The sequence below is a fragment of the Petaurus breviceps genome, unplaced genomic scaffold (assembly GCF_028583685.1).
Source record: "Petaurus breviceps papuanus isolate PSGF00001 unplaced genomic scaffold, PetGlider_PUasm1.0 90825, whole genome shotgun sequence".
Lineage (NCBI taxonomy): Eukaryota > Metazoa > Chordata > Mammalia > Diprotodontia > Petauridae > Petaurus > Petaurus breviceps.
Genome location: NW_027187353.1, coordinates 6,693,714 through 6,720,511, shown reverse-complemented (window position 1 = coordinate 6,720,511; position 26,798 = coordinate 6,693,714). Strand labels below are relative to the sequence as shown.

The following is a 26,798-nucleotide window of genomic DNA, read 5'->3' as shown; positions in this document are numbered from 1 at the left end:
AAACACCTGGCCGTGTAACCTTGAGCAAGTTACTTAACCCCGATTGCTTAGGGGCAGCCAGGTGGATCAGTAAGAGCACCAGCCCCAGAGTCGGGATGACCTGGGATCAAATCCGGGCTCTGATACTTAGCACCATACCCAGAAATAACTGGCCATGTAACCTTGAGCAAGTTACTTAACCCCAATTGCTTTAAAAAAAAAATGAGTGGGTCAAACAAGAATTTATAGAATCAATCAGTAACTTCATTCAAGAGAATGACAAAAATGAGACAACATACCAAAACTTGTGGGATGCAGCAAAGGCAGTTCTTAGGGGAAGTTTTATATCTCTGAATGCATACATGAATAAAATAGAGAAAATGGAGGTCAATAAATTGGGCATGCAACTGAAAAAGCTAGAAAAAGAACAAATTGAAAATCCCCAAAAATACCAAACTAGAAATAATGAAAACCAAAGGCAAGATTAATAAAATTGAAATTAAGAAAACTGTTGAATTAGAAAATAAAACTAAAGGCTAGTTTTATGAAAAAATAAAATAAAATTGATAGACCTTTACTCAGTATGATTAAAAAAAAAAGAAAGAAGAAAACCAAATTATGAGTATTAAAAATGAAAAGGGTAAATCTACCTCCAAAGAAGGGGAAATTAAAACAATAATTAGGAATTATTTTGCCCAGTTGTATGCACATAAATTTGACAATCTTAGCGCAATGGATGAATATTTATAAAAGTATAAGTTGCCCGGATTAACTGAAGAGGAAGTAAATTTACTTAAATAACCCCATCTCAGAAAAAGAAATTGAACAAGCCATAAATGAACTCCCTAAGAAACAATCTTCAGGGCCAGATGGATTTACTAGTGAATTCTATCAAACATTTAAAGAACAATTGATTCCAATACTTTACAAACCATTTGGGTAAATTGGAGAAGAAGGAGTCCTACCAAATTCTTTTTATGACACGTATATGGTACTGATACCTAAATTTGGGAAGAGACAAAGCAGAGAAAGAAAATTATAGACTTCATGAATATAGATGCAAAAATTGTAAATTAAATATTAGCAAAAAGACTGTGGCAACTTATCACAAAAATAATATACTTTGATCAGGTAGGATTTATTCCAGGAGTGCAAGGATGGTTCAGTATTAGTAAAACTATCGGTATAATTGATCATATCAACAACGAAACTAGCAGAAACGATATGATTATTTCAATAGATGTAGAAAAGGCCTTTGACAAAGTACAACACCCATTCCTATTAAAAACACTAGAAAGTATAGGAATAAATGGATTCTTCCTTAAAATAATAAGTAGCATCTATCTAAAACCATCAGCAAATATTATATGTAATGGGGATAAGCTAGAAGCGTTTCCAGTAAGATCAGGGGTGAAACAAGGCTGTCCACTATCACCCCTCTTATTCAGTTTGGTACTAGAAATGTTAGTAGTAGCAATAAGAGAAGAAAAAGAAATTGAAGGAATCAAATTAGTCAAAGAAGAAACTAAGCTATCACTCTTTGCAGATGATATGATGATATATTTAGAGAATCAAGTTAAAAACTACTTGAGATGATAAATTTGGCAAGGTTTCAGAGTATAAAATAAACCAACATAAATCCTTGGCATTCCTGTATATTTCTAACAAAATCCAACAGCAAGAGATAGAAAGAAAAATTCCATTTAAAGTTACTGTAGACGTTATAAAATATTTGGGAATCTACCTGCCAAAACAAACCCAGGACCTATATGAACACAATTATAAAACACTTTTCACACAAATAAAGTCAGATCTAACTAATTGGAAAAACATCAGTTGCTCATGGCTAGGTTGAGCTAGTATAATAAAAACGACAATTTTAACTAAATTAAATTACATATTTTGTGCCATACAAATCAGTCTACCAAAAAATTATAGAGCTAGAAAAAATAGTAACAAAATTCATTTGGAAGAACAAAAGGTCCAAAATATCAAAGGAATTAATGAAAAGAAATGCTAGGGAAGGTGGCCTAGCCATACCAGATTTTAATTGTATTATAAAGCAGAGGTCATCCATCAAAACAACTTGGTACTGACTGAGGAATAGAGTAGTGGATAAATGGAATAGAATGGGTACAAGAGACTCAACAGTCAATGACTAATAAACTACTGTTTGATAAACCTGAAGACCCCAGTTTTGGGAATAAGAACTCACTATTTGATAAAAACTGCTGGGAAAACTGGAATATGGTATGGCAGAAACTGGGCATAGATGAATATCTAACACTGTATACCAAAATCATGCTGGTGGAGTTGTGAACTGATCCAACCATTCTGGAGAGCAATGTGGTAGTATGACCAAAGGGCTATAAATAAGTGTATACCCTTTGACTCAGCAATACCACTTCTAGGGTTTTATCCCAAAGAGATCATAGAAGTGAGAAAAGGACCCATTTGTACAAAATTATTTATAGCAGCTCTTTTTGTGGTGGCAAGGAAGTGGAAATTAAGGGGATGCCTATCAATTGGGGAATGGCTGAACAAGTTGTGGTATATGAATATAATGGAAGACTATTGTGTTATAAGAAATGAGGAGCTGGGCGGCTAGGTGGCGCAGTGAGTAAGAGCACCATCCCCAGAGTTGGGAGGACCCGAGTTCAGTTCTGGTCTCAGACACTTGACACCCACCAAAAAAATAACTAGCCGTGTAACCTTGGGCAAGTGACTTAACCCCAATTGCCCTCCAAAAAGGCAAAAAAAAAAAAAGAAATGAGGAGCAGACAGAGTTCGTAACAATCTGGAGAGACTTATTTAAACTGATGTTGAGTGAGAAGAGCAGAACCAGGAGAAATTTGTACATAATTACAGAAGCAACGTATGTGTGACAACTAATTTTGATAGACTGGCCTCCTCTCAGCAATACAAGGTTACAAGAAAACTCCAAAGGACTCATGATGGAAAGAGAGAGCCACATCCAGAGAAAGAACTAGAGTCTGAATGCAGATTGAAGCAAACTACTTGTTCTCTGTCTTTTTCTTGTTTTGTTTTGTTTCTTCTTTCTCATTGTTCACTCCATTGGTCATAATCCTTCTTTACAACCTGACTAATATTTGATGTGAAGGTATTTGTAGATCTTACATTTGATTGCATGCCACCATTGGGGGGAGAGGAGGGTTAGAGAGGTAGGGGAAGAAAATTTGAAACTCAAGGGATTGTGGAACTGAATGTTATAAACTGAAAGTAAATAAATAAATAAAATTTAAAAAAGCCTGGAGGGACAGGGCCAGAAGATTGAGGAGTCAGGGTAAGAGCAGCCAACATCTAGCAAAGAGAAAGGAACAGATAAAAAGTACCTGGAAATTTTAATTTTTTCAGCAGATTTTTTAGGGCACCAGCAGATTTGATAGTAGCAGAGAAGTAGGACCTGAAAAATGACGAAACCTGGGACAGCGTAGCCAAGGAACCTTCCTACAGAAAGCCTCCTTAGTAGTTCAGAGGCCAGTGAACAGATGGGAGAAACAGGTCATTTTAGCCTGTAAGGAGGTTAATGAGAAATAATTAGCAAGCATTAGCATTGATTGAGTACTTATGTGCCAGACTGTTGGCTATAGAAACAAGGCAGAAATTGTTTCTGCCCTCAGGAAGCCTTGTAGGAGGTTTCTCCCACATAGAAGTACAGACAGCAAAAATAGGGAATGAAGAATGCAACCAGACATAACCTCATGGATAGAAGGCTGACCTTGGTATCTGAATCTGACATGCTGAGGGCCCCTGGGTAAGACATGGAGCTTGTCAGGGCCCAGACCACTTTGTAAAATTAATAGTGATATGCATTGGTAGAGAAGGTCCCTATCCAGGAGTTCGGTGGACCGCAGGACTAATACCAGAAAGCTAGGGGCTTGGGGTGGGGAGGCAGGAAAGGCCAATGTCTGGAGAAAGTGTGCTTGAGCTACGTTTTGAAGGGAATTCAGAGGCAGAGATGGGGAGAGAGTGCATTCCAAGTAGGGGAGATGGTCTTAGAGGTAAAGAAAAGCAGTCAAACCAGTTTAACAAGACAGGAATGCCATGCAGGGGAGTTTGTACTTGATCTAAAGGTAATAGGACACCATGGAGTTTTTTTTTCTGCAGAGAAATGACATGGTCAGATCTTTGCTTTAGGAATATCACTTTGACAGCAGTGTGAAAGATGGAGTGGAGAGAAGAAATGTGAGGTAGCAATACCAAAGGCTATTGCAGTGATCTGTGCAACAAGGTAGATTGTGTGTCTTCCAGAGCCAATTGGTGAGTGCCTGAATCCAGGACACATAATTGGTTTCAGCTGGAGGAGTAGAAGAAATGCTGCTTTACTTTCCAGATTGTCAGAAAGAATGAGTTGTTCCTTGAAAGAATGAAATAAATGCTTTAAGAGGAAACCAAAGAAGTAGAAATACACCCAGAAAACAGATAAGAATCCAAATCTGTGTCAGAATGCTGGAGAGTAGGGACATATAGGAAGGCTATGCAAGGACCTCTGTACCAGGGGAGCCAAGCTGAAAGCTGAAAGAGAATCTGAGGAGCATCCACAGGGGGTGACTAAAAGGAAAGACGGTTATTGACCACTAGAGGGTGGTCACAGAAATGTCCACCAAGCCCAGGAAGAAGAACATGGAGAATGCTTGAGTCCTCAGAAGACTTTCCTTAGTAAGCGGTAGAACATGAATAATGTTGGCTAAGCAGACTAGGGAATCTTGATACCATGAAGTAAATATCTCATCTAGGTATTTATGAGCCTTAATGAGACACGATTTTTCTCCAGGAAGCCAGGAGAAGCCATCTTATCACCAACTGCTTTGCTGCTGGAACAGAAACTGTGCCCTAGAGGTTTTACCCCTTTTCTCTCTGGAGCTTTGGCTGGGGCCACCCCAGCCCATCCTCATTGCTGACAGTTTCACTGGGTCCACTATTTCAAGTAGATCCCAGCCGTGCTTCACTTCCATCCCTACTCCCCAGCCACACCTTCTCTTTCCTCCACAACTCTCTTCATGGGACCACGAGCAAGCAAATGCTACCCTTGTGCCTATAAATATACCTTCCAGGCATGTCCTATAGTGTTAGATACCCTCATATGGCCCCACTCGCTGTCCAAATAACATATTGGACCAAAGTGTGCTTCCCTGATCACTACACTCCTCACATTTGTAACCTCTTCCTACTACCTCTAATAGAGGGTGAGCTCCTAGAGGACAGGGACCATCTTTACTGTTGCATTTGTATTCCCAGTGCTTGATGTATGGTAAATATTGAGAAATGTAGATGATGTGAATAGAAAATAGTCAATAAAATAGTTTTAAAGATAAATGTTTTCATTAAAAAGGATTAAAATTTATAAAAAGGGCATTAGGAACATTCTGTAACAAGATGATAGGCTTTTTTGTAAGCATCCAAAGACTGGAAGGGGAGAAAGTATAGATGAGAGGCATTTGAGTGAGAATCTAAGGAGGGATGACTGATGGGGGACATCAGAAATCTAGAAATTTTCTGAATGTCCTGGGTTCATGAGATTTAGGTCTGTAAAGAAACCATGAAAGTCATCTGATCCAGTCTCTTCATTTCAGTGAAGGAAACTAATTCTGTGCAACAATAAGTATTTTCCCCCCAAGGTCACAGAGATGTTAAGTGGCAGAGCCAAAATTGGAATTCAGGTCATCTTACCCCTGACTCAGTGCTCTTTCTACAGGGCACTACCAGTTAACAAGTTAGTCCTGTGTCCTAAACATTCTGAGTGATGGAGATTTTTCTGTTGGCACATGTCATCTGCCTAATTGTATATTAAATATGTTAAATATACTCAATATTCCTTACTTAACATACCTCATTGACTGTGCACATCAAAAGGCTACTTTTAGTATTTGGAATAATAAGTGTAGTCAAATACATAGAACATTGCTTTTTCTGAAATATATACTTTATACACTTGCTTCTTTATCAAATAGCATTTTAGAGCTAGAAGGAACCTTGGAGATGATCCAGTCCAGTCCTCTTGTCTTCTAGGGATTAAAAGGCTGATAATGTAGTAGAGCCTGAGTTAGAATCCACTTGTCCTGGTTCTCTCCGGCATTGGGTCAGCACCACTTGCTGTCACAGAAAGATGCCTGGATTTCAAGTCACAGAAGCTAAGTTCAAAGCCTAGTTCTGACACTTCCTCCTTGTGTGGCCTTCAGTCAATCCTGTCTATGACATTCCCTTGCTATTACCTTGGGGAAAGTTCAGACAACTACTTGGAGTTAAGGAGAGGAGAATGAAAGTGGAAATCTGGTTGAGGGGGTGGGGTAAGGAATCAGCTGCAGCTGACTGGGAGAGCCAGGCTTTGTTCTCAGAGAAGACTGATTTACTATAGGTGCCTGTAGGCATGCCAAGCGGCCTAGGAAAATTAATGGGAAAAGTATACTTGGGAGAAACCTTAGAGAATCTGAAAGGAAACATTCTATTCTGTTCTGGCTCTGGGCATCTTTGGGACCAGCTTGATTCTGTCCTTGAGTTCTGTTTGAAACACTTACTCACTCTGTCCTCTGGGCTTTAACTTTACTCACTTGTAAAAAGTTGAGTAGATGATCACTAAAATCCTGCCAAACCCTAAATAAAATTAGTTGTACATTCTACTGAGAGTGTTGCCCATTATAATTTCTGCCCCTAGGTTACAATGAAAAATATGTTGCATCAGATTGACTCTTAACTTTGACCTAGACTTTGTCAAGACAGCAGTAGCCTCTGTATCTTGGTAATGAGTGGGATATGACAAGGTCTGCCACACAAAGTTTACATATAAGATAGCTGCTTTCAAGAGGAGAAATCATTAGCCTATTTGTTCTCCTTAAGATTTCCCTTTCCAGAATTTTTTATTATATGAATAATAGTGAAATATTAATAAAATCTTACCGTCAAACTAAGTTTAAAATACAAGCTTTTAGAACAAGAAATTGTCAGCACATTTGTTCTCTCTTGATGTTCTTATTGTTTGACCCTAGGTCTTGATCGGGGTACTGAGTACAACTTCCGAGTGGCAGCACTTACAGTCAATGGGACAGGGCCAGCTACAGACTGGATGTCTGCAGAAACGTTTGAGAGTGACCTGGATGGTAAGTGGTAATGAATAGGGACTAAAGGAGAACATGCTTTGGGTACCTCTGTAACAGAGCTTATTACAAAGCCAAATTAATAAACAAGCAAGCCACGGTGTATCATTTGGTGGAAATTTTTAAACATCAATGTCAATTGATTTAGTTATTCTTTCTAATTATTCAGCAGGGGTGTAGAAGTTTGTGTCCCATAGCATTTTTTTTAATGTATACGCCAGAAAAGAACAAGAATAAATAAACGTGAAAACATGCTATTCTACTTTAGAACAGCTGTGAACCAAGGTAATATGTAAGCAGATGTTGTGAAATTTGTATCTGATCCCATCTATTTAAATCCCACCCTTCTCTTAGCCCCAAATTCCCTTCCTGCTTAACTGTAGGCTCCATGGATTTGTTGAAAATTGAATCTTCCTTATGAGTCTTGTCTACCCAGTCCTGGCTCTGTTAATCTGCCAGATTTGTGACCTCAGGCAAGTCAGTTAACCCCTCTGGCCTTCCGTCTATAGAATGTGGCAACTGGACTGGATGATGTATGAGATTCCTTCCAGGCCTAATGATCTGTGCCTCTTAGGTGGGTGACACGGGGTGTATGTGCTGCCTAAGTGAGGATGCGTATGCCTGAGAGGCCTTGTGGCACAGTGGGGAGAGCATCGCCCTGAGAATCCAAGCAGTGGCTGCTGGGGGTCAAGTCTTACTGACTGGCCTTGGAGATTCACTTAATGCCTTTGAGCCTCAGTTTCCTCGTATGTAAAACATAGCTTCTAAGTTTATGCAGACTACAACACAAGGAGACTTGTGTGAAGTATAATTATTTAAATGTTTTCAGTTACTGCTACATACACACACACACACATACACATAAAAACAATTGGAATTTCAGGGATACACAATAATTGGGAGGAGGAAAAGCTAGAAGGTAGATAAAGCGCTTTTCTTATGACACCCCTGTGAGACAAGGGCAACTCCTGTTATTTTCCTCATTTTACAGATGAGGGAACCAGGGCTCCAAGTAGTCACATGTTTTGTCCCAGATTATAATCAGTTGATCATACCTGGCTCCTGTATCTTAATCTTAACACTTTCCAACGTTCTACACCACATTTAAGTGAGAAATTCTTCAAACTAATAGCAAGCCACCCCTTAGCATTTTGTTTTCAGTCTTATACTTGAATACTTGACTTAATTTGTTTTCAATCTTTTTCTCAAACTTGAAACAGTAAGCCTCTCCATTATGTTGAAGTTCTTGCTGATCTGAGGAAGCAGTACAACAGAGATAACTATGAGGTGGTTAGTGAGTGAGTGACCTTGGGTGAAGAAGATGTGGGTGCATACCCTGCTTGCTGTGCCACTTTTTCTCTCTGATGAACCTCAGTTTTTATCATTGTGAAATGGAGATTTTAATAACAATGAAAGTAAAATGCTGCAAACATTTTGCCTTACTACTTAGCAGCGTAAGAGAGGAGCGGGTTTAGAATACCATGTGTGATATCAGTTTTTTGATATATGATTTTTTTTCTATTCCTATTTTTTAAAAAATTATTTGTTATAAAAGATGGCTCTTTGGGAGTGAAAGGGCAGCTAATGGGGAAAATTTAAGTAATATAAAAATGAATAGCAAAATAAATTTTTAGAAAAGAAAGTAAAAATCAGGAAGCTGATTTTTAGAGAAAAATCCTCCAAAATGCTGCAGTAGCATTTTGGTCCTTTAAGGCCCATTACTTAAACTCTATTGCTAATTGTGACCTTGTACTGGAATTTTATTCTTTGAAAGGCTTATTTCTTATGAATAGATACAGCACCTTTAGGAGATTCAGACATGGGGGTAAAGGCAATTATCAAAATTATGACCGTGTTTATTTTACAGAGAAATGAAGAAGGTATTTTTAAGTGTTAGTTATCAGGCTGGAGAACAGATTGGAGAGATTTAATCTCTAGACAAAGCAATTTGCTTAGAACATAAAAGACTAATAATTATTAGAAGACATTGAGTGAGCTGTGTTTATTCCTGCTGCAGAGTTATTTTGGAATGTGCCTATTGATGAATTGTTCTTTCTCATTATTTTAGACTATTTTCTTATGTTGCTAATTATTTCCCAAGGAAAATAACCCAGGCTAAAACAACTTACTTTGTTCTTATAGTGGAATGCAAATCTCCAAAAGGAGACCCCCCTCACCTGCACTGGGCATGAGCAGAATAGCCACAATGTGTTTAATAAGGCAGGTTCCACTGTTCAAAAAATGTTTAGGAAATTTTCCTGGAAAAGAATGGCAAGGTCTCCATGGTTAAATCTGTGATAGCAAATGAACAAGAGATAGCTTAGTAAAAACAAAAGGGAAAGAAGTCAGTATTTTAGTAGAAGACACTTAGATAACATTTACTGTTGTTGAAGCAGGAGAAATCGTCCCTGCCATATAATTGAAAATTTATTTATCTAGCTTTTCTCTATTTTGCTCTTTAAAAAATAAATAAATAACAGGTAACATTCCAAGGGAATATTCACTATTATAACTTGCAGTTTCCACTGTCACATTTAAATCCTCTGTGTTTTACAGCCAAGTAGAATACTTTGGCATTAGTGCTTAGGACAGCTGGCTGACGGTTATTCTTTTTTTTTTCTTCATCTCTCAATGAGACAGAACCATGGGCCAAATTAAACAGTACTACAAGTGTACCTATTTCCTTGTATACCAGCATCTGGCTTCATACTCTGCTCTTACAAATACGCATAGAGAAATAGGGGCCTAAACCCAATTTATGTAGTTGGTAAGCATTACCAGCTGTTTGACTCTAAAATCCATCACAACTTACTTTTCTCTTTTCTTGCACAGAAACTCGTGTTCCTGAAGTGCCTAGTTCTCTCCATGTCCGCCCTCTCATTACTAGTATTGTGGTGAGCTGGACTCCTCCAGAAAACCAGAACATTGTGGTCAGAGGCTATGCCATCGGCTATGGTCTTGGCAGCCCGCATGCTCAGACTATCAAAGTGGACTACAAACAACGGTACTATACGATTGAGAACTTAGGTAAGTGGGAGTAGTGAAAAAGACGCCATTTATGGAAGGGAATACTTTTGAGAATTGTGGCAATATTGTCTTGTTTTTGTTTTTATTAAACTTTTAAAATATAATCATTCAACAGAAATCCACCTTCTCTCCCTCTCATTTCATCCTTTCCCCAGTTGAGAAAGAAAAAAAACAAACCCTGTTATTATTATTCAAGCAAGACAAATTCTCACATTGGCCATGACCAAACAAATATGTCTCACCTATACTCTGAGTCCTTCACATAAGTCCTCTGGAGTCATGGTTGGTCATTGTTTTGAACAAAATCCCTAAGTCTTTCAGAATTTTTGTTATTACAGTATTATTATTGTTGTATAAATTGTTCTGGTTCCAGTTACTTCTCACTGCATTCATTCATATAAGTCTTCTGAGGTTTCTCTTGAAACCATCCCCTTCAATATTTCTTGCAGTATAGTAGTATTCCATTATATTTCTATATCATAGCTTTTTCAGTCATTTCTCAATTTACAGAAACCCCCTCAGTTTCCAATTATTTGCCAATATAAAAAGCACTACTATGTATTTTTGTACATCTTGTTTGTTTTGCTTGGGACAATTACTTTATTCATCTATACCCCCTCTTATTCCTTTGTCTCCCTTTCCCTCCTGTTTCCTTGTTGAGTGAAATTAATTTCTATGCCCAACTTTATATACATGCATATTCTTCCCTCTGAGTTTAGATGAGAATGGGGCTCAAGTGTTATCCACTTCTCTTACCCCTCCCTCTGTGTATAAACTTCTACTTGCTTACCCTATTATGAGAGCGTTTTCCTCATCCTTCCTTTCCCTTATCCCCAGCCCAGTGTATTCCTCTTTCCCTTCCTTTCCAGTCCCCTTTTAAGATCAAGACATAACACAGCCACTCTCAGCTCTTCTTATATGCCCCTCTTTAACCCTTGATGATGATAGATTCTGAGGGGTCACATGTATCCTCTCCCCACATTAGAATGTAAACAGTTGATGCTTGTTTAGTCCCTTTTATAAATTGTTTGCTGATGTTTACCTTTTTATGTTTCTCTTAACAACTGCATTTGCCCTTCAAAGGTTTTGTGAATTCTTGTCTTTTCTTTAGCAAGTCCTCTATTTCATTTAAAGGTTTGTTTTCCCCCTATAGGATTATAGTCAGTTTTACTAGTTAAGTTATTCTTGGATAAATATGTACATATATGTGTGTGTATATATGTATGTATACATACATACATACACACACATACATGCATACATACATGCATATACTTTGTTCTTGGGAATATCATATTCCAAGCTCTCATCGCTCCTTTTTAGTGGTAGCAGATAAAGTACGTATAATTCTGACTCTAGCTTCTCAGTACTTAAATTCTTTCTTTCTGTCTGCTTGTATTATTTTTTTATTTGTCTTGGAAGCTCTCATTTTGGCACTGATGTTCCTGGGAGTTTCAGTTTGGAGTTTCTTTCAGGAAGTGACTGGTGGATTCCTCTTTTTCTACTTTGCTCTCTGGTTCTAAGAGATCTGAAAAGTTTTGTTTTTTGTTGTCTTTTTAAGATTTCTTGAAATAGGATGTCCAGGTGCTTTTTTTGGTCATGGTATTCAGATATTTCGATGATTCTTAAATTTTTTCACCTTAATCTATTTTCCAGGTCAGTTTTTGCTATGAGATACCTTAAACTTTCTTCTATTTTTTCCAGTCTTTGGATAGTGAGGTTTTCGTTTTGATTTTTGGTTTTGTTTTTTTGAGACAGTAAAGGTTAAGCAGCTTGCCCAGGGTCACACAGCTAGTAAGTGTCAAGTGTCTGAGACTGCATTTGAACTCAGGTCCTCCTGACTCCACTCTATCTACTGTGCCACCTAGCTGTCCCTTTTGGTAATGTTTTAATGTTTTTTGTTATCTCATGGAGTCATTAGCTTCTGTTTGGTACATTCTAATTGGCAGAGAGTTTGTTCCTTGGCAGTGTTTTGTGCCTCTTGTGACAAGCCATTAATTCCCTTTCCAGTTCTTTCTTCCTTAGCTTGTTTCTTTTCCCATTGTTCCCTAGTACTCTTCTAGAAAAACATTCTAATTCTTTTTAAAACTGTCACTTCATCTTTTCCAGGAATTCTGGCAGAATTTGTGCCTGAGTCGTGTTTTCCTTCTGAGACTTTGCTTGTGATTGCTTTGGAGTCATTCTGTTTTAGGTTTGTGTCTTGAGGATCCTTGTCATCGTCATACTAGCTTTTTAGGGGCAGCTCAGTGGTGTGGTGGATGGAGTGCTGGGCCAGGAGTCAGGAGGACCCAGGTTTAATTTGACCTCAGACACTTCAATAGCTGTGTGATCGTGAGAAAGTCACCTCACCTCTGCTTGCCTCAGTTTTCTCCCCTGTACAATGGGGATGACAGTGACAGCACCTACCTCCTAGGGTTGTTGTGAGGATCCAATGGGATAATGTTTGTAAAATAGTCTGAGGACGGTGCCTGGCACAGAGTGGGAGGCATTTAATTTCATAAATATTAGCTATTACCATCACCATCATCATCGCCATCGGATTCTTTTTTTGTTCATTCTTTTCATAGAATTCCTAGCTTTGAACTTTATTAGAGCCAGGCTTTGTGCACTTTTGGAGCTAATACGAGAGGTGGTCTTACTGCTGCTTTAGTGTGGGGTATTGAATGTTGAGCATCTCAGACTAGGGACCTGAAAGCTTTCACTCCTCACAAATGTGTTCTGATAAAGGGCAGAGTCTGGTCTGAACAGCAGACCTGTGGGCTTGCCACTGTTGGAATTCCAGTAGTCTGCTTATGGGCTCAGCCACTGTTGGCCATCTGGAAAGCCCTGCTGATTCAAAATGAGAGCACTGAAGACTTGCTTTTGGCCTGGATGCTGTGTCCTAGTTATTCCACTTCAGGTTGTAAATAGGGCAGGAGGTGAAATTGAGACCGAGAAGATGTTTGATTCTAAACATTCTCCTTGCTCCATGCAAAGCCTAAGGCCTACTGCTGCTCCTCACCCTGGAATACCAGGCCTAGGCAGATCCCCTTCTCAGTCCCTCCTGCCTCTTTGACCTCTTTGAGCTGGGTTGTGAACAACAGACTTGCCAGCTGACATTTGTTCCTGTGGCCTGTGCAAGGTGAGGCCCCTGCAGGCATATGAATGGGACATTGTTCCTCTTTACTTCCTATGCTGGATATTCTACATGGCTAATCCTAACTAGACCTTTGTCCCTACTGTCCACACACTGTAGACTGCTATCTCCTTGTGTAGATCTTGGCTGGAAAAATTACTTATTGTAATTTTTTTTCTTACATTTCTCTGATGTGTTTTCTAGATCTCCTTAGAAGTGTTATAGGGGAGAACGGAAGTGTACTTCTTCCTATTGCTTTGTCATTTTGGATCCACCCTCTACTGTGGGAATATTTTCAAGCAGAAAGTATACTAATTCAAATAAGCATTTTGTACTTTCCCAAATTTTGATTTCCCAAATTAAGTTAAAATACATATCTTTTAAAAACTTAAGATTCAAAGTTGCCATCCTTAAATTTGTACCTTGAACAAAACTGTGATTAAAGTCTATTTATATTTCATTTATTTTTAATTTTTTATACCTTTTCTGAAAACTTCCAAATAGTGAATGATCTAATTACCTTCATCAATTTCATGTACATCAAAAATAGGAGTATTTTCTCATCCTCCCAAAAAAACAGTTATGAAAACAATCCTCCAGTATTTAAGTGTCTGCCGTGGGCCACTTTGTTCTCAGTCAGAAATAAAGAAGATGTTTTCATTCCTATGGGTAGCATGGCATACTGGACAGAGAGCTGGTTGCCTTGGAACCCAGAGGACTTGGTTTCAGTTCCTGTGCTGGGTTGGGCTCAGTGCTTGGTGCAGGGGATGTATCGACAGAAATGAAGTACGTTCTCAGGGAGCTGGTATTCTATATCAAGGGAAATGGCCAGTACATGTCTTAATACATACAGAATCAATACGAAGTCTGCAATGGCAAAGAAACAAAGCAAGATTTAAGGGTTAGACCATGTGGTGGTGAATCCTGGCAATAGTTTAGAGGGGAGACCCATCAAAGCAAGTGTGGTAGAAATGGAAGATGCTGTTATTCTTGTGTCTGGAGGAGCTTTTTGGCTTTGAAGGCCATGTAGAACTGAAATACACAGAGGAGAGGAAGGAGGGTGTTCTGACTTGAAGGAGGAGCATGTTCAGAGGTACAGGCTGAGAAGTGACATACACATACATAAAAGTATATGTGCATATAAATGGCATCCTCTCAGACTGATTAATTATTTAATAAGTTATTTTTAAATTGTCATATATTACTTTTTTCCTTTAGATCCAAGTTCCCACTATGTGATCACCCTGAAAGCATTTAATAATGTGGGTGAAGGCATCCCACTCTATGAAAGTGCAGTTACTAGACCTCATACAGGTAAGTCACCATTTCTTTCCTTAAACTTTATCAGAACAAAACAGGTATCAGAAGAAGCTAAATTTGCAGTCAAATAGTATTTCTTTACAATATGATGTCTGTAGTTCAAGTGAATAAACATACTATTAGTTCAGGAAAAGTCAGTTAAATGTCTTGGCTTAACTTTTGGGAAAAATGGAGATGCCAAAGTCTTTAAAACAAAGAAGTCTGGGGTGGTGTGGGAAGCCTTCCTGATTCCACCTAGTGGTCAATACTCTATGCCTGCACAAATGACCTTGGATTTACTTCTCTGTGTACAAGCTATACAACCCCAGGATGAGGGCAGCAGCTGTTTCATTTTCTGTCTCTAAATATTCCTGACCACTAGAACATCTTACACATAATGAATGCCTCTGAATGGATGCAGAATTGAATGGAAATTCTTTGTAGCTGATGGTTGTCACTGTTGCATCATAATGTTAATAGGTCCTACCAAGTGAGAGAGATTTCCAGTAGAGACCCAGGGCCAAACTAGATGTCTCTCATCCAAGGAATCCAGCCCAGCTAGGTTCAAAGCAACAGGTCATCACAAAGCTTGGGCACCTGCTAAAATGTAAAGAGAAGTATAGTCTGTATTGATAGGGTGCATAGCCCCCACTGATGAAATCATGGCTCCTTAAAGAATTGAAGAGAAATAATCTTGTGTCAGCCAGTTTGGTTACATTGTTTTTCTTTGTTAACGGATAATTTGGTAGGGGGGGGGGGCATGTTAGGTATAGCATTTGGGGCATCCCTCTTTTGCAAGTGTGGCCCTTAAAAAGTTATTCCATGTTCATTTTGCTCCAAGATCCATTCCCAAGTATGATTCATATCTCATAAGTCCCTACCAGTGTGTTTACTTTTATTAGTGATACAAGGAACATAACTAATTCAAAGCAAAGATATTTATGAAATAAAATGGAAGGAAAAGTAGCAATGGAACATTTCCCCTACAAACCTCAGGCATCTCCCACAAATACACATGCCAGGAGTGGGGAGAGTGGACATATGTGGGGACCCAGATATGGATGGAACACTGCTGCCTCTCATGTCTTCTGATGATGTCATCATGATAGTCTTATCAGGCCTGTATCTGAGTCCTGTGTGCTATCTCAGCTGTTAGTTATCTGCTGCTCCTTGCTGGTTATTTCCTCTCTGTTCCTCCCCGCTTTTTCTGTATCCCGGGCTTCTCTGATTTCCAATGGCCTTGGCATGCTGCTGGTCTCCACTGAGCAGTCATCCCTGTTTCCACTTCCAGGCTTCTTCACTTTAGTGCCACCTACAGGTTCTCTCAGTGCTGGATGGCAACCAGAAAGCCTCTGCTTTAAGAAGGCTGGCTGACAGTTCCTTAATTATAGCCAGAGGCAATGAGCCCCTACCACACCCAGCTTACAAAAGCTTGAAAGAGTAGCTCCTTGCTAAGTGATGTCTTTTATTTTTGACTTGGTTTCTAATGCCATGAGAGAAGTCCATTGTCCCAGAAGTCTTCTAACTCAGAGTTGAAGTTTGCCATTGTCCTCTCTGGCTTGTTATGTAAATCAGTATGACTTAGAATAAAAGCCAAGGAAGCCAAGCCATTGTCCTTCATCCACCTGGCCCACATACCAGCCTCTTTACTCTAGCTTCAGTGCTGTATTTTCGACCATAAGAGGCTTTGTAGTCTCCCTATATAGAAAAGTGTGGATAAAAAACATTCATTTTAAAGATATATAATATTAACTTTAAAGATATTTTAAAATATCCATATTTTGAGGTTGCTTATAACAGATGGTCAAATTTTTCTTAGTAAAGTAGGAGGCAAGGTCATCTACTGAAATTACTATGGCATGAGGGAGCCATGAGGAACTTGAGAAAAGAGAAGATTTAGATCACCCATTTCAAGGAATGTGATAGGGAAATTGCTTGAATAAATATAATTTCTTCTCATGTCTGGAACTAGTACCACCAGAACATGTGACACATCCCACAGTCTGACATAGTCAGAAAATCAGTCGGAGTTCCAGGGCTGGTGCCATGTCAGAGTTGATTTGAGCTTATGATGGATGACTTGAAGGCCTTGAATGAATGAAAGAATGGGCATTTATCACAGGCTTACTATGTTCAAAGCACTGTGCTAATCCCTAGGGATACAAATAGAAAAGGAGCTCACATTCTAATATAAGAGACACCACATACAGAAAGTTTTAACTCCAAGGAAGTTGGAATTTCTCCATTTCATCCCATGGTCCTTAGGGTGCAGCAACCAGGAATATGGCAATGCTTCTTCTTTAATGTCATTTCCACTGATAAAATCAAATTAGCTTCTCATATTGAATCATTTGACAGTGCCAAGGACTTTGGTGGCCAGAACTTTCTTTTCTGGGTCTTCATCAGCTGGGACTGCAGCACCCTTAAAAGCTGCTCCCAGGCTGACTTTCCAGAGGGCTTGTTTCTCAAGGTGATGGCCACACAGGCTGGGCTTGACCAGTGGTCTGGGAGATGCTGCCACTCCCAAGGGTTCATTGGTAGCAGTTAGGTTAGTGGCACCAAAGAAAGTGGGTGGGCTCCCCCACACTGATTTCTCCCCTGAAGGATGCTGTGGTGCCTCAGCAGAATTAGTGGTCTTAGGGGAACTGTTCTTCCCCTCTGCCCTGGGGTTCAGAGTCTTGGGCGTGCTCCATCCAGATCTCAGGGGAGGTAATGGTTTTATTTGCCTACTACAAGAGTGATTCACATGTGCTCAGTGGTCACTATAGGCTGGAGTATCATGACACTCAGAAATCCCCAAAGGTCAACCAACAGTATTCACTGGAGTAGTCATTTCTTTATTAGAAGGAAAACTGGACAGGTCATTGTAACGGACTTCTTGGTGCATTAGAACATGTTAGTACACTTGTGTATGACCTGTAGTTGAGCACTTGAACTTATTTCTCTACATGTTTGGTTTTGTTTATTTTGTTTTGTTTTTGCCTTGAAGAGCAGTTTGGGGTGGGTTTTAGAAATTAATTGTGTATTATTGATTAACCCTGGATTCTTTCTTTCTCTTTCTCCATTTCATTCCATTATATTACCCTACATTTCCTTTTTGTTTTGTTTTGTTTTTGTTTACCTTTAAATGCACCCCCACCTTTTTTTTTTTTAAATTAAAATGCACTGCTTTTTGCCCATCAATCCCCTAGATACTTCTGAGGTTGATTTATTTGTTGTTAATGCTCCATACACTCCAGTGCCAGATCCCACCCCTATGATGCCACCGGTGGGAGTTCAGGCTTCCATCCTGAGCCATGACACCATACGGATTACGTGGGCGGACAACTCACTGCCAAAACACCAGAAGATCACAGACTCGCGGTACTACACAGTCCGATGGAAAACCAATATCCCTGCTAACACCAAATATAAGGTATTAATAACTGCATTGCATATAACAGTTCAGAGATGAGGGAGATAGAGGAACTCGGCAACTGGAGTATGGGAGACACCCAGGCCACCACTCCCATCTTGCAGTTTGTTGTCCATAAAAGCGTTACACTTGGGAGTGTCATTCTCCTGCTTTCAGCAGAATTACTATGGCAGCTGCTCCTGAAGAGGAGAGGAAAATTTAACACAGTGAGTGTAATCTTCTGAGGGATATCAGTCATCGAAAAACATTGTGTCGGATGTTTTATTAACATTTAATCATCTATGATGAGAAGGAACAAGGGTCAGAAGAGTGGGAGTGAACTTAGTAGATAGAAGAAAGGAAATATCAGTAATACTGTGATTGCTTTATCCACATATGGAAGAATAATATTTTTCCAAATTTTTTCCTAGAGAGTGAGACATTCATATCATAGAACTTTAGTATGTGATTATTTAGCCCAGTCCCCTCCCTCTGATTTATAGAGAAGGAAGCTAAGGACCAGAGAGGCCAACTCACTTGACCAAGGTCAGATGGCTATTTAATAACAGCTGGTGCAAAGCTATCATACTTGTGGAATTTTCCACTTTACATTTTCTTGAGTTGTAATAAAGGCTTGATGTTTAGTGGTACTTTGTATCTTTCAATTTCTGATTTAAAATAATTAAAAGAATTGTATTATCCCTAGACAGCTTTACTACAAATGGTTTTACTACCACCCAATGGCAGGAGAGTTCAGTCATGTGGTTTTGAGAGCTAGATTTTAACCACGAATTTTACTGACCATTGTGATAAAAACCAAAAAGGCTTATTAAATTAGTTATATTTAAACAGGTACAGTAGAGAAAACACTGGATTTGGAATCAAAGGACCAGAGCTCAAACCTCATAGCAGCTCATCTGTGTGAGCCTAAGTGAGTCATCTGAATTCAGGACTCAGTTGGAGTGTACGAGGGCCCTTCCTTGGGAGGTAGAGGATGACTAGGGCAGTGTTCAGATGTTGTCATGATATTAGATGTTCTTACTCAATTGTTTCCCTTTGTTATAGGGTGGAAGGGGGGGTGTTTATTTGTTTTTGTTAATGTTTGAGGTTTCTTTTTTAAAACCAAAAAAGGGCAAGATATAGGAAAAAAAGATATCAATAAAATGAATTTTGGAATTTTTTAAAGAAGCTATAAACTGGTGTTTAAAAAATGGTGATTTCTAGAGCAAATTTATTTTGAGTGGCTAGTATATAATTTGTTATCTTTCTCATTGATCCTTGACTTTCCTTTTAACAACTTATTCCAGTGATAGCTTTAATTAGGATTGACCTTTTTGATGCCTCCCAAGCCCTGCCTTAGATTCACATTCTATGAGGGTTTGTTGGAATTCCAAAACTCTAGGCCAAGTTGGCGTCACAATATTCTGAGGATACTCAGTGGCCTGTGCCTTGTATAGCAGAGTGCATAGTAACCCTTAAGGATTGAAAGCTCTGGGACATTATGTTCATGTTCAAGACACACATGTGTCTTCATGGGTATTTGCTGCTGCTCACAATCCAGGGACCAAGAGGACTCTTGCTGAGGAGAGGATGCATGAGTTAAAGGAGAAGAGACATAAGATGGCATCAGACTTTGGAGTCGGTCTTACTTGGAGAAGGGATGCCAGAGGTGTCAGATGCACCGATGAAAGTGGAGGGAGTTGAGGAGGGTGGCGTCAATGATAGGAATCTCTTAGGAACTTTCCAGTCAAGGGAAAGGGCAGCATCTGGTGCCAGGCTTCTACAGAAGAGGAGGGAAGGCCTGGTGGGAAGGGCACTGTTCTCAGCAGCAGCAGCTCCAGCCCAGAATGCCACACACTGTGGCCTCCCAGCATCCTTGAGACAAGAACGCTCATGCTAACTTAACCTAACTCATAGGGCCGCTATGTCACATGAGTTCATGGATATTTTTAAAGTGCTTATAACTTAGTTCATCATGCAAATATGAACTAGTGACATTAATATGTTGGGGTCACAACAACCAGAAAAAAAACCTTCAACTGTAACTTAACAAAGATTTATTTAATGCCACTGTGTACTACATATCTTTGGGCCTATAAAGGTGGATAAGATATAATCTCTGTCCTTAAGTTCTCTGTCACTGCTGAAGATAACTAACTATTTTTTATCAACTAGACAGTTTTAGACGCTAATGTTGCAAATAAAAAAGGGAGACATTTCCAGCCCTCCGAGAGTTTATATTCTTGGGAGAGGGGTGAGGGGCAGAGAGAAGGGGTATGTGTGAGTGTGCAACATTATTATAGATAAATAAATAGGGAATGTAGATATGAAATGAGTTGCCAGTGATGGGGGAAGGGGGGACACTGACATATGGAGGAATCTAGAAAGGCCTCTTGAAGGGCCTGGTGCTTAAGCTAAGACTTAAAATGAAGAAGCTATAAGAAGGGAGAAAAACAAGCCATGCAAAGGACAGAGGCCAGAGAGAGAACAACACAGAGCATGGGAGGCAATGTGATGTTGAGTCAGTTTGCAAAGATCTTGGATCCAGACTGTGACAGAATCACAGAATGTTGATAGTCAGAGGGGACCTTGTTAGCCAGGGTCTCACAACCAGAAAGTAGCTGAGGTTGAATTTGAACTAAGATCTGGGCCCTAGGCGCAGTGCTCCATCCACTGTGCCACTGACCTGCCTTGATCCTGTCCCTTCATGTTAGGGCCTCTCCAGCTTTTTTCTCTTCCTTACTTTGGGTTTCCATTTCCCCTGCCCTTAGTCAATACATACATGATTTTCCCACTTTCTGTGATCATCAGAATAATTTGCTCTCCAAGTCATGCCAGCTCTGCTATGTCCAGAGGTAGTGTCAGAATATGGATAAATAGGAATGGGGGCTACTGCGCCATACCCAAGAGTCCCTGCAGGCCACACGATGATTTAGTTTTTAAAATGTGATATCTATATTTTTATTTATTTTGTTAAGTATTTCCCAATTACAGAGTAAAAAATCTGGTTTAGGCCACTCTGGGAGTATTGTGGGCCCCATGGGACCTGCAGGTCACATGTTTGACACTTCTGCTTGTATAACACTGCCCATCAATGGCAGCTAAGACAGTTAGGATCATGTATCTCCCCGCCCAAAAATCCTCAGCAGCTCTTTAAGGCCTATGTACTGAAACTCCCTAGCCTGGTCTTGGAGGCCCTCTCTGATCTAGTCCTGGCCTGTGTTTCTAGCTTTATCTGACTGCTACAAAATCATACTATTTTCTTTACCACCCTGCCCCCTTGTCCCTGCTTGTATCTTAACAGCATTTGAAAGATCCTTCTCACCCCCCACTCCAGCCTATCCAAATCCCACCTCTGCTTAAGCATTGTATTCACATGGCCTCTCCTGGCTGCCACACACACACACACACACACACACATACACATATACATAAGTCATTTCTTTACTTATTCACCCTATTCCCCAGTTAAATTGCAAGGGACCATATCTTATTCCTCTTTTTGTCTCTCCTAACTTTGGCATCTTACTTAGCTATGTAGAAGAGGCTGAGTAAATATTTGGTAATTAATCATTCATTTCTCCCAGTTGAATTCTGTCTCTTTCCCTCTCAGTCATAAGAAAGAAACTGCCAGAGGTTAATCACCAGAGACAGACTTTCCTTATCTATATCTTTGGCCAATAAGTAAGGGGAGTTCAGTAAAGGGTAGTGAGGTGATGTGAGAGTTAGTGCCAGGTCTGCAGTCAGGAAGACCTGAATTCAAAACCATCCTCAGATACTTCTGAGCCATATGACCCTGAACAAGCCACAACTTCAGTTTCTTCAACTGTAAAATGAGGGTAATGTTAGCGCCTGCTTCCTAGGGTTGTTGTGAGGATCAGAGGAGATCCTACTTGAAGTGGGTGGCACAGTTCCTGGCACAGTATTCGTGCTATTTAAATGTTAACAAAGGGGATACAAAAAGAAGCTAAAGACAGTCCTTGCCTTCAAGGACCTCACAATCTAATGTACTAATAATATTAACTTATTAGTTTAATGTTTAAGTATTTAATTAATAACAATAGTAATAGTCCCTAATAAAGATAAACATATTGCTCCCCATAGGAAGCATAAAATCCAGGTCATTAAGTTCTATTTAGAATCTTAATATTTAGAGCTGGAAAGGAACTAGGCTGTCACCTAGCCCACCCCCCTGACTTCCCCACATCAGAGATAAAATAGCAGTTCTGAAGAGATGATGGGACTTATCCAAGACCTTTATATAGGTTCATCTTTGGTTAGTTAATATGAAAAGATCCAGTCACAATTAGAGAAAAAACTAATCAGATCAGTGGTCACTTGCATTATCAGTGGAAAGACAAGTGTTTTTATTCAGCTCATGTTCACATAGTGAATGTTACTGTATTCTGCTTCTAAAAGTCTGTGCGTCCCTTTTCTCCAGACTGCAAATGCTACGACTCTGAGTTACTTAGTGACCGGGCTGAAACCAAACACCCTCTATGAGTTCTCTGTGATGGTGACTAAAGGTCGGAGATCAAGCACGTGGAGTATGACTGCTCATGGGACCACCTTTGAACTTGGTAAGGGTCATATTGTTTAATGCTCCCTCCTCTCTCTCTTCGTCATGTGGGACAAAGGACGGGGGCCACACTCCATCTTTTTCATCATAAGTACTTTGAATAATCAGTCATTTAATTTTATCAGTGTCTATTTATAAGAGCAAAAAATGATCATCTTATCTCTGCTTTATTCATTACCCGAGACAAAAAGGTTAAGTAATGTGCACTTGATCAAGAAGGAGCTGGTGCTATACTTGCAATAGAAGTAGACTGGCTTAACGCCTTTCTCCTTGTGTCAGATTTCTTCTTACAGGTGGATGGAAGGGCACCTCCCAGGGTGGTGTGACTTGGCTGTTGTGTTTACCTCTGCTCTGCTGCTGATTAAGGCATCTTTTGACTTCTTATAAGGTTTCGATTAAAGGTGTCCTTGGGGTTTTTTTTAATGGACTTGAGACAAATAGAAAGTGACTCTATAAAGATATTAAAGAGCAGGGCATTTCCATCTGCACTTCCATTTTCTGTTATTACTTTGGTCATTTGTTAGTTGGTTGCCCCTTAAGTACTTGGATGTTATGTTCTTGGGCGTTATGTTCTTGGGCATGTGCTTTAACCAGGGGTGGATTCAGTCTGTATGAAATCCTTGTTTCCTTCTCTCCTCGTGGGATATTATTGACATATTTGTTTTTTAAAAACAACAGTAAAATGTTGCATTTTTTGCTTTCCATAAAAATTCATTAAGGCCTCTTCATGAGAGGAGGGAAGTATGATGAATTTATAAATTTGCTGAAGTTTGCATTTCTTTACCTAAGGCTTAAGAAAGCCTGTTACTTTGAATGCAACCCAATGGCAAATAGAAATGTTTGCACTGTTAGAAGTGTGTTTAAATTTCATAGTCCTATTTCACACAAAGCAAATGCTTTTACAGAAGAATAATTTGTGTTTGGAAAGGGAAGGGTAAAGCATAATTCATTAACTTTCTAATTGCTCTTCCCTTTGTATATACCATAGCTGCACAGTCATTGAGGTTTTATGGTTTCTCTATTCCACCTAGTTTTTCTTTTAAAAGCAGTAGCAGAGTGTTTTACTAAAAGCAAAAGGACAATAAAAAAACTTAAGGACTAAGAAGAGTCTTAACTCTTGGTATAGAGAGTGCCTGCATTAAGCTGAAGAGAATTTTTTGACACGTAAAACATCCTGACAGAGTAGTCAGAATTGAAGAGATAAGACTTTTGTACTAAGGTATTTTACAGCTAGCTCCATAGCCATGTCTGTCTCCTTGAGCAGAGGCATTGTGTAAGACGTGGAGTAGGGAGAAACCTGGTTTTCCATCATGCCTCGAAAGCATGGCAGCTGCATGGCTTTAGGAGAGAGTCTCAGTTTCCTCACCTATAAAACAGAGATAGTGTTGGCAGTACTTAGCTGATAGAGTTCTTCAGAAGATGGAACAAGATCATGTTTGTAAAGCATTTGGTAAACCTCGAAGCACTGTGTGGAGGTCAGATACTCAGCCTATCTGAAAGCTATTTGAGAAGAGTAGAGCCTTCTTAGATGGTGTGTCTGGGAGTTTTCACAGTAATGAAATTTAGACATGGAAGAGACCACTAAGGCAATCTAATCCAACCTCCTTTTTTTTTTTTTAATAGTTGATAAAGCTGGAGTCCAGAAAAGAAACTCCTTTTGCCCAGGGACACATAGATAGTGAATGACAGCTGAAATTTGAACCCATGTCCCCTGACTCCAAATCCCCTTTATGATTAAAATGCTTTTCTCATAACAGCCCTATGGAGTGGGTAGTACAGGTTGTCTTCTCGTTCCCATTTTATAGCTGAAAAATCTGAGGTTCAAAAGATGTTGAGATTTCCCCATCATCACATAACTAGTATGGGGTAGATCCAGTTGTTTTTCAGTCATGTCCAACTCTTTGTGCCCCGTTTGGGATTTTCTTGGCAAAGACACTGGAGTGGTTTGTCATTACCTTCTCCAGCTCATTTTACAGATGAGGAAACTGAGGCAAGTAGGATTAAGTGACTTGACCATGGTTACAGAGCTAGTGGCACAGCTAGTGTGTGGTAGAACCAGGACTCAACTGGATTCCAGGTCATTCTTCTTTCTGATATGCTACCTGGCTCAACATAATAACATTTTAAGGGAAATCACTAGAAGATATTTATGTGAATCAACTGAATGTATTTTTCTTTCTAGTTCCCACTTCTCCACCCAAAGACGTAACAGTAGTGAGTAAAGAGGGAAAACCTAGGACCATAATAGTGAACTGGCAACCTCCTTCAGAAGCTAATGGCAAAGTTACAGGTACGGTGCTGTTCTGAGCTTGGGGATGGGGCATGAGGGGCTCCACCTCAGGGATCTTGAATTCAGTACTGACAAGGGAACAATCCCATTCATCCCATGATTCTAGCAGAGGCATATTAAATTTTGTATTGCCACTTGGTAGGCGTATAAAAAAGATCATGACTTTGAGTTAGGAATTTTCTTTCTCTGTGTGTATGTGTGAGATATATTAATACACACATTTATGTGTGTACAATTATGTAATATATTTTATATTTTATTTAATATATGCTTCATTAAACATTTCCCAATTACATGTTTAAAAATTTTTAACATTCATTTGTTAAAATTTTGAATTCCAAATTCTTTCCCTCCTCTTCCACCTTGAAAAGGCAAGCAGTTCAATACTGATTATGTATGTGAAGTCATGCATAACATAATTAGATATTACCCATGTTGCAAAAAAAAAAAACAAATAAAAAGAAAGAAAAAGTTTTAAAAGTATGCTTCAATCTTCATTTAGAGTTCATCAGTTTTTTCTTTCTGGAGGTAGATAGCATTTTTTATCATGAGTCTTTTGGAATTCTCTTGGAGCATTGTATTGATCAGAGTAGCTAAGTTTTTTTAACAGTTAATCATCTTTTCAATATTGCTATTGCTCTGTACAGTGTTCTTCTGGTTCTGCTCCCTTCAGAAAGCCTCCTTTTTGCTTCTTTGCCTAAAACTGGCTCTATATTCCTTATGGAAAATAGGCTGTAGTGAGAGCTGGATTGATGAAAATGTGAAAGAAAATACTAGTCTTAAAACTCTTCAAAAAGATTCTGTTACAAGTAGTTTGGTAGAGCTGCTCTGTGGTCTCAAACTTGAAGTGACCTAAAATGAAATAAGGCTTATCATGTGAGAACATAACAACATAAAACAAAGTGATTCCATTTCTATACAGCTGTCAGGCTAAATCGTTTTCTTTTTTTTTTTTAATTTATTTATTTTTTAAGCAATCGGGGTTAAGTAACTTGCTCAAGGTCACACGGCCAGTTATTTCTGGGTGTGGTGCCGAGTGTCTGAGCCCGGGATTCGATCTCCAGGTCGTCCCAACACTGGAGCTGATGCTCTTACTCGCTGAGCCACCTGGCCGCCCCTAATCGTTTTCTTCATGAAAGAAAAGGAAAATTGGTTTGAGTACAGTGTTTTCAGGAGATTCCTATAGCTCTCTGTATTCCCCCTGTCTTTCCTTTAGTTATTAAATGCCTGACACTTGAGAGAATCTTGCCCTCTTAGTAGCCAGCTGACTAATTTCAGTAACTTGTTTCTATCAAAGGAACGGGCTAAGCATCCTGGGCCAGGGGGCATTTGTGATGAAACATTCTAGAGCTGTTCTCTCAAAAATACTATAGGGTATTCCAAAGAAGGCATAGAAAAGGAGTAAGGGATTGGGGGGCAGGGCGAGAACAAAGCAGGTACAAGAATTTGATTGCAAAAGGGGCGGTAGCATAGTGGAATGCAAAGTGGGCTGCATAGGAAGGAGAGGAAGGTCTCATCTTTCCTGGACCAGCTTGAGTTCCTGGCACTTTCCAGTCTCCCCCCAAAGTCACCCCTGTGCAACTACACACACTGCCTGGCATTGCCCTAGAAGACTCTACGCTGAAACTAAATCCTTCAGGACAATGACAACCTACCAGAACTCGTTCCTCAATGATTATAACATGCTCCCACCTTGTCATACCCTTCTCACTCCATTGGTTCTGAGCCCCCAGCTGTCTTTGCTCAGACCTCTTTCTCTACCTCCCATCCACTACTCCGTTATTCCCATACCCCTTGACCTAACCTCTCCCCAACAAAAAAGTCCCACTCTAAAGTTACCTTCCTCTGTGTGCTGTGGAATGCCTGCTTCATAGGCAACAAATTCACTTTCATCTTAAACCTTTTTCCTAGGGGCATCTAGGTGGTGCAGTGAGTAAAGCACCGGCCCCGGAGTCAGGAGGACCCGAGTTTGGTTGCGGCCTCAGACACAACACCCCCCCCCC

The 26,798-nt window shown here is 39.6% G+C and overlaps 1 protein-coding gene across 2 annotated transcripts in view; it reads left to right on the top strand.

Moving 5' to 3' along the window:
* The window catches only part of NEO1 (neogenin 1), a 279,673-nt gene that overhangs the window by 211,782 nt on the left and 41,093 nt on the right, over positions 1-26,798 (top strand). For both annotated transcript variants that reach the window (XM_069071219.1, XM_069071217.1), the window contains exons 14-19: positions 6,984-7,094; positions 9,924-10,118; positions 14,452-14,547; positions 17,772-17,947; positions 22,368-22,506; positions 24,688-24,795. In XM_069071219.1, the coding sequence (XP_068927320.1) occupies positions 6,984-7,094; positions 9,924-10,118; positions 14,452-14,547; positions 17,772-17,947; positions 22,368-22,506; positions 24,688-24,795 (825 nt within the window). The remainder of the gene's footprint in view (positions 1-6,983; positions 7,095-9,923; positions 10,119-14,451; positions 14,548-17,771; positions 17,948-22,367; positions 22,507-24,687; positions 24,796-26,798) is intronic.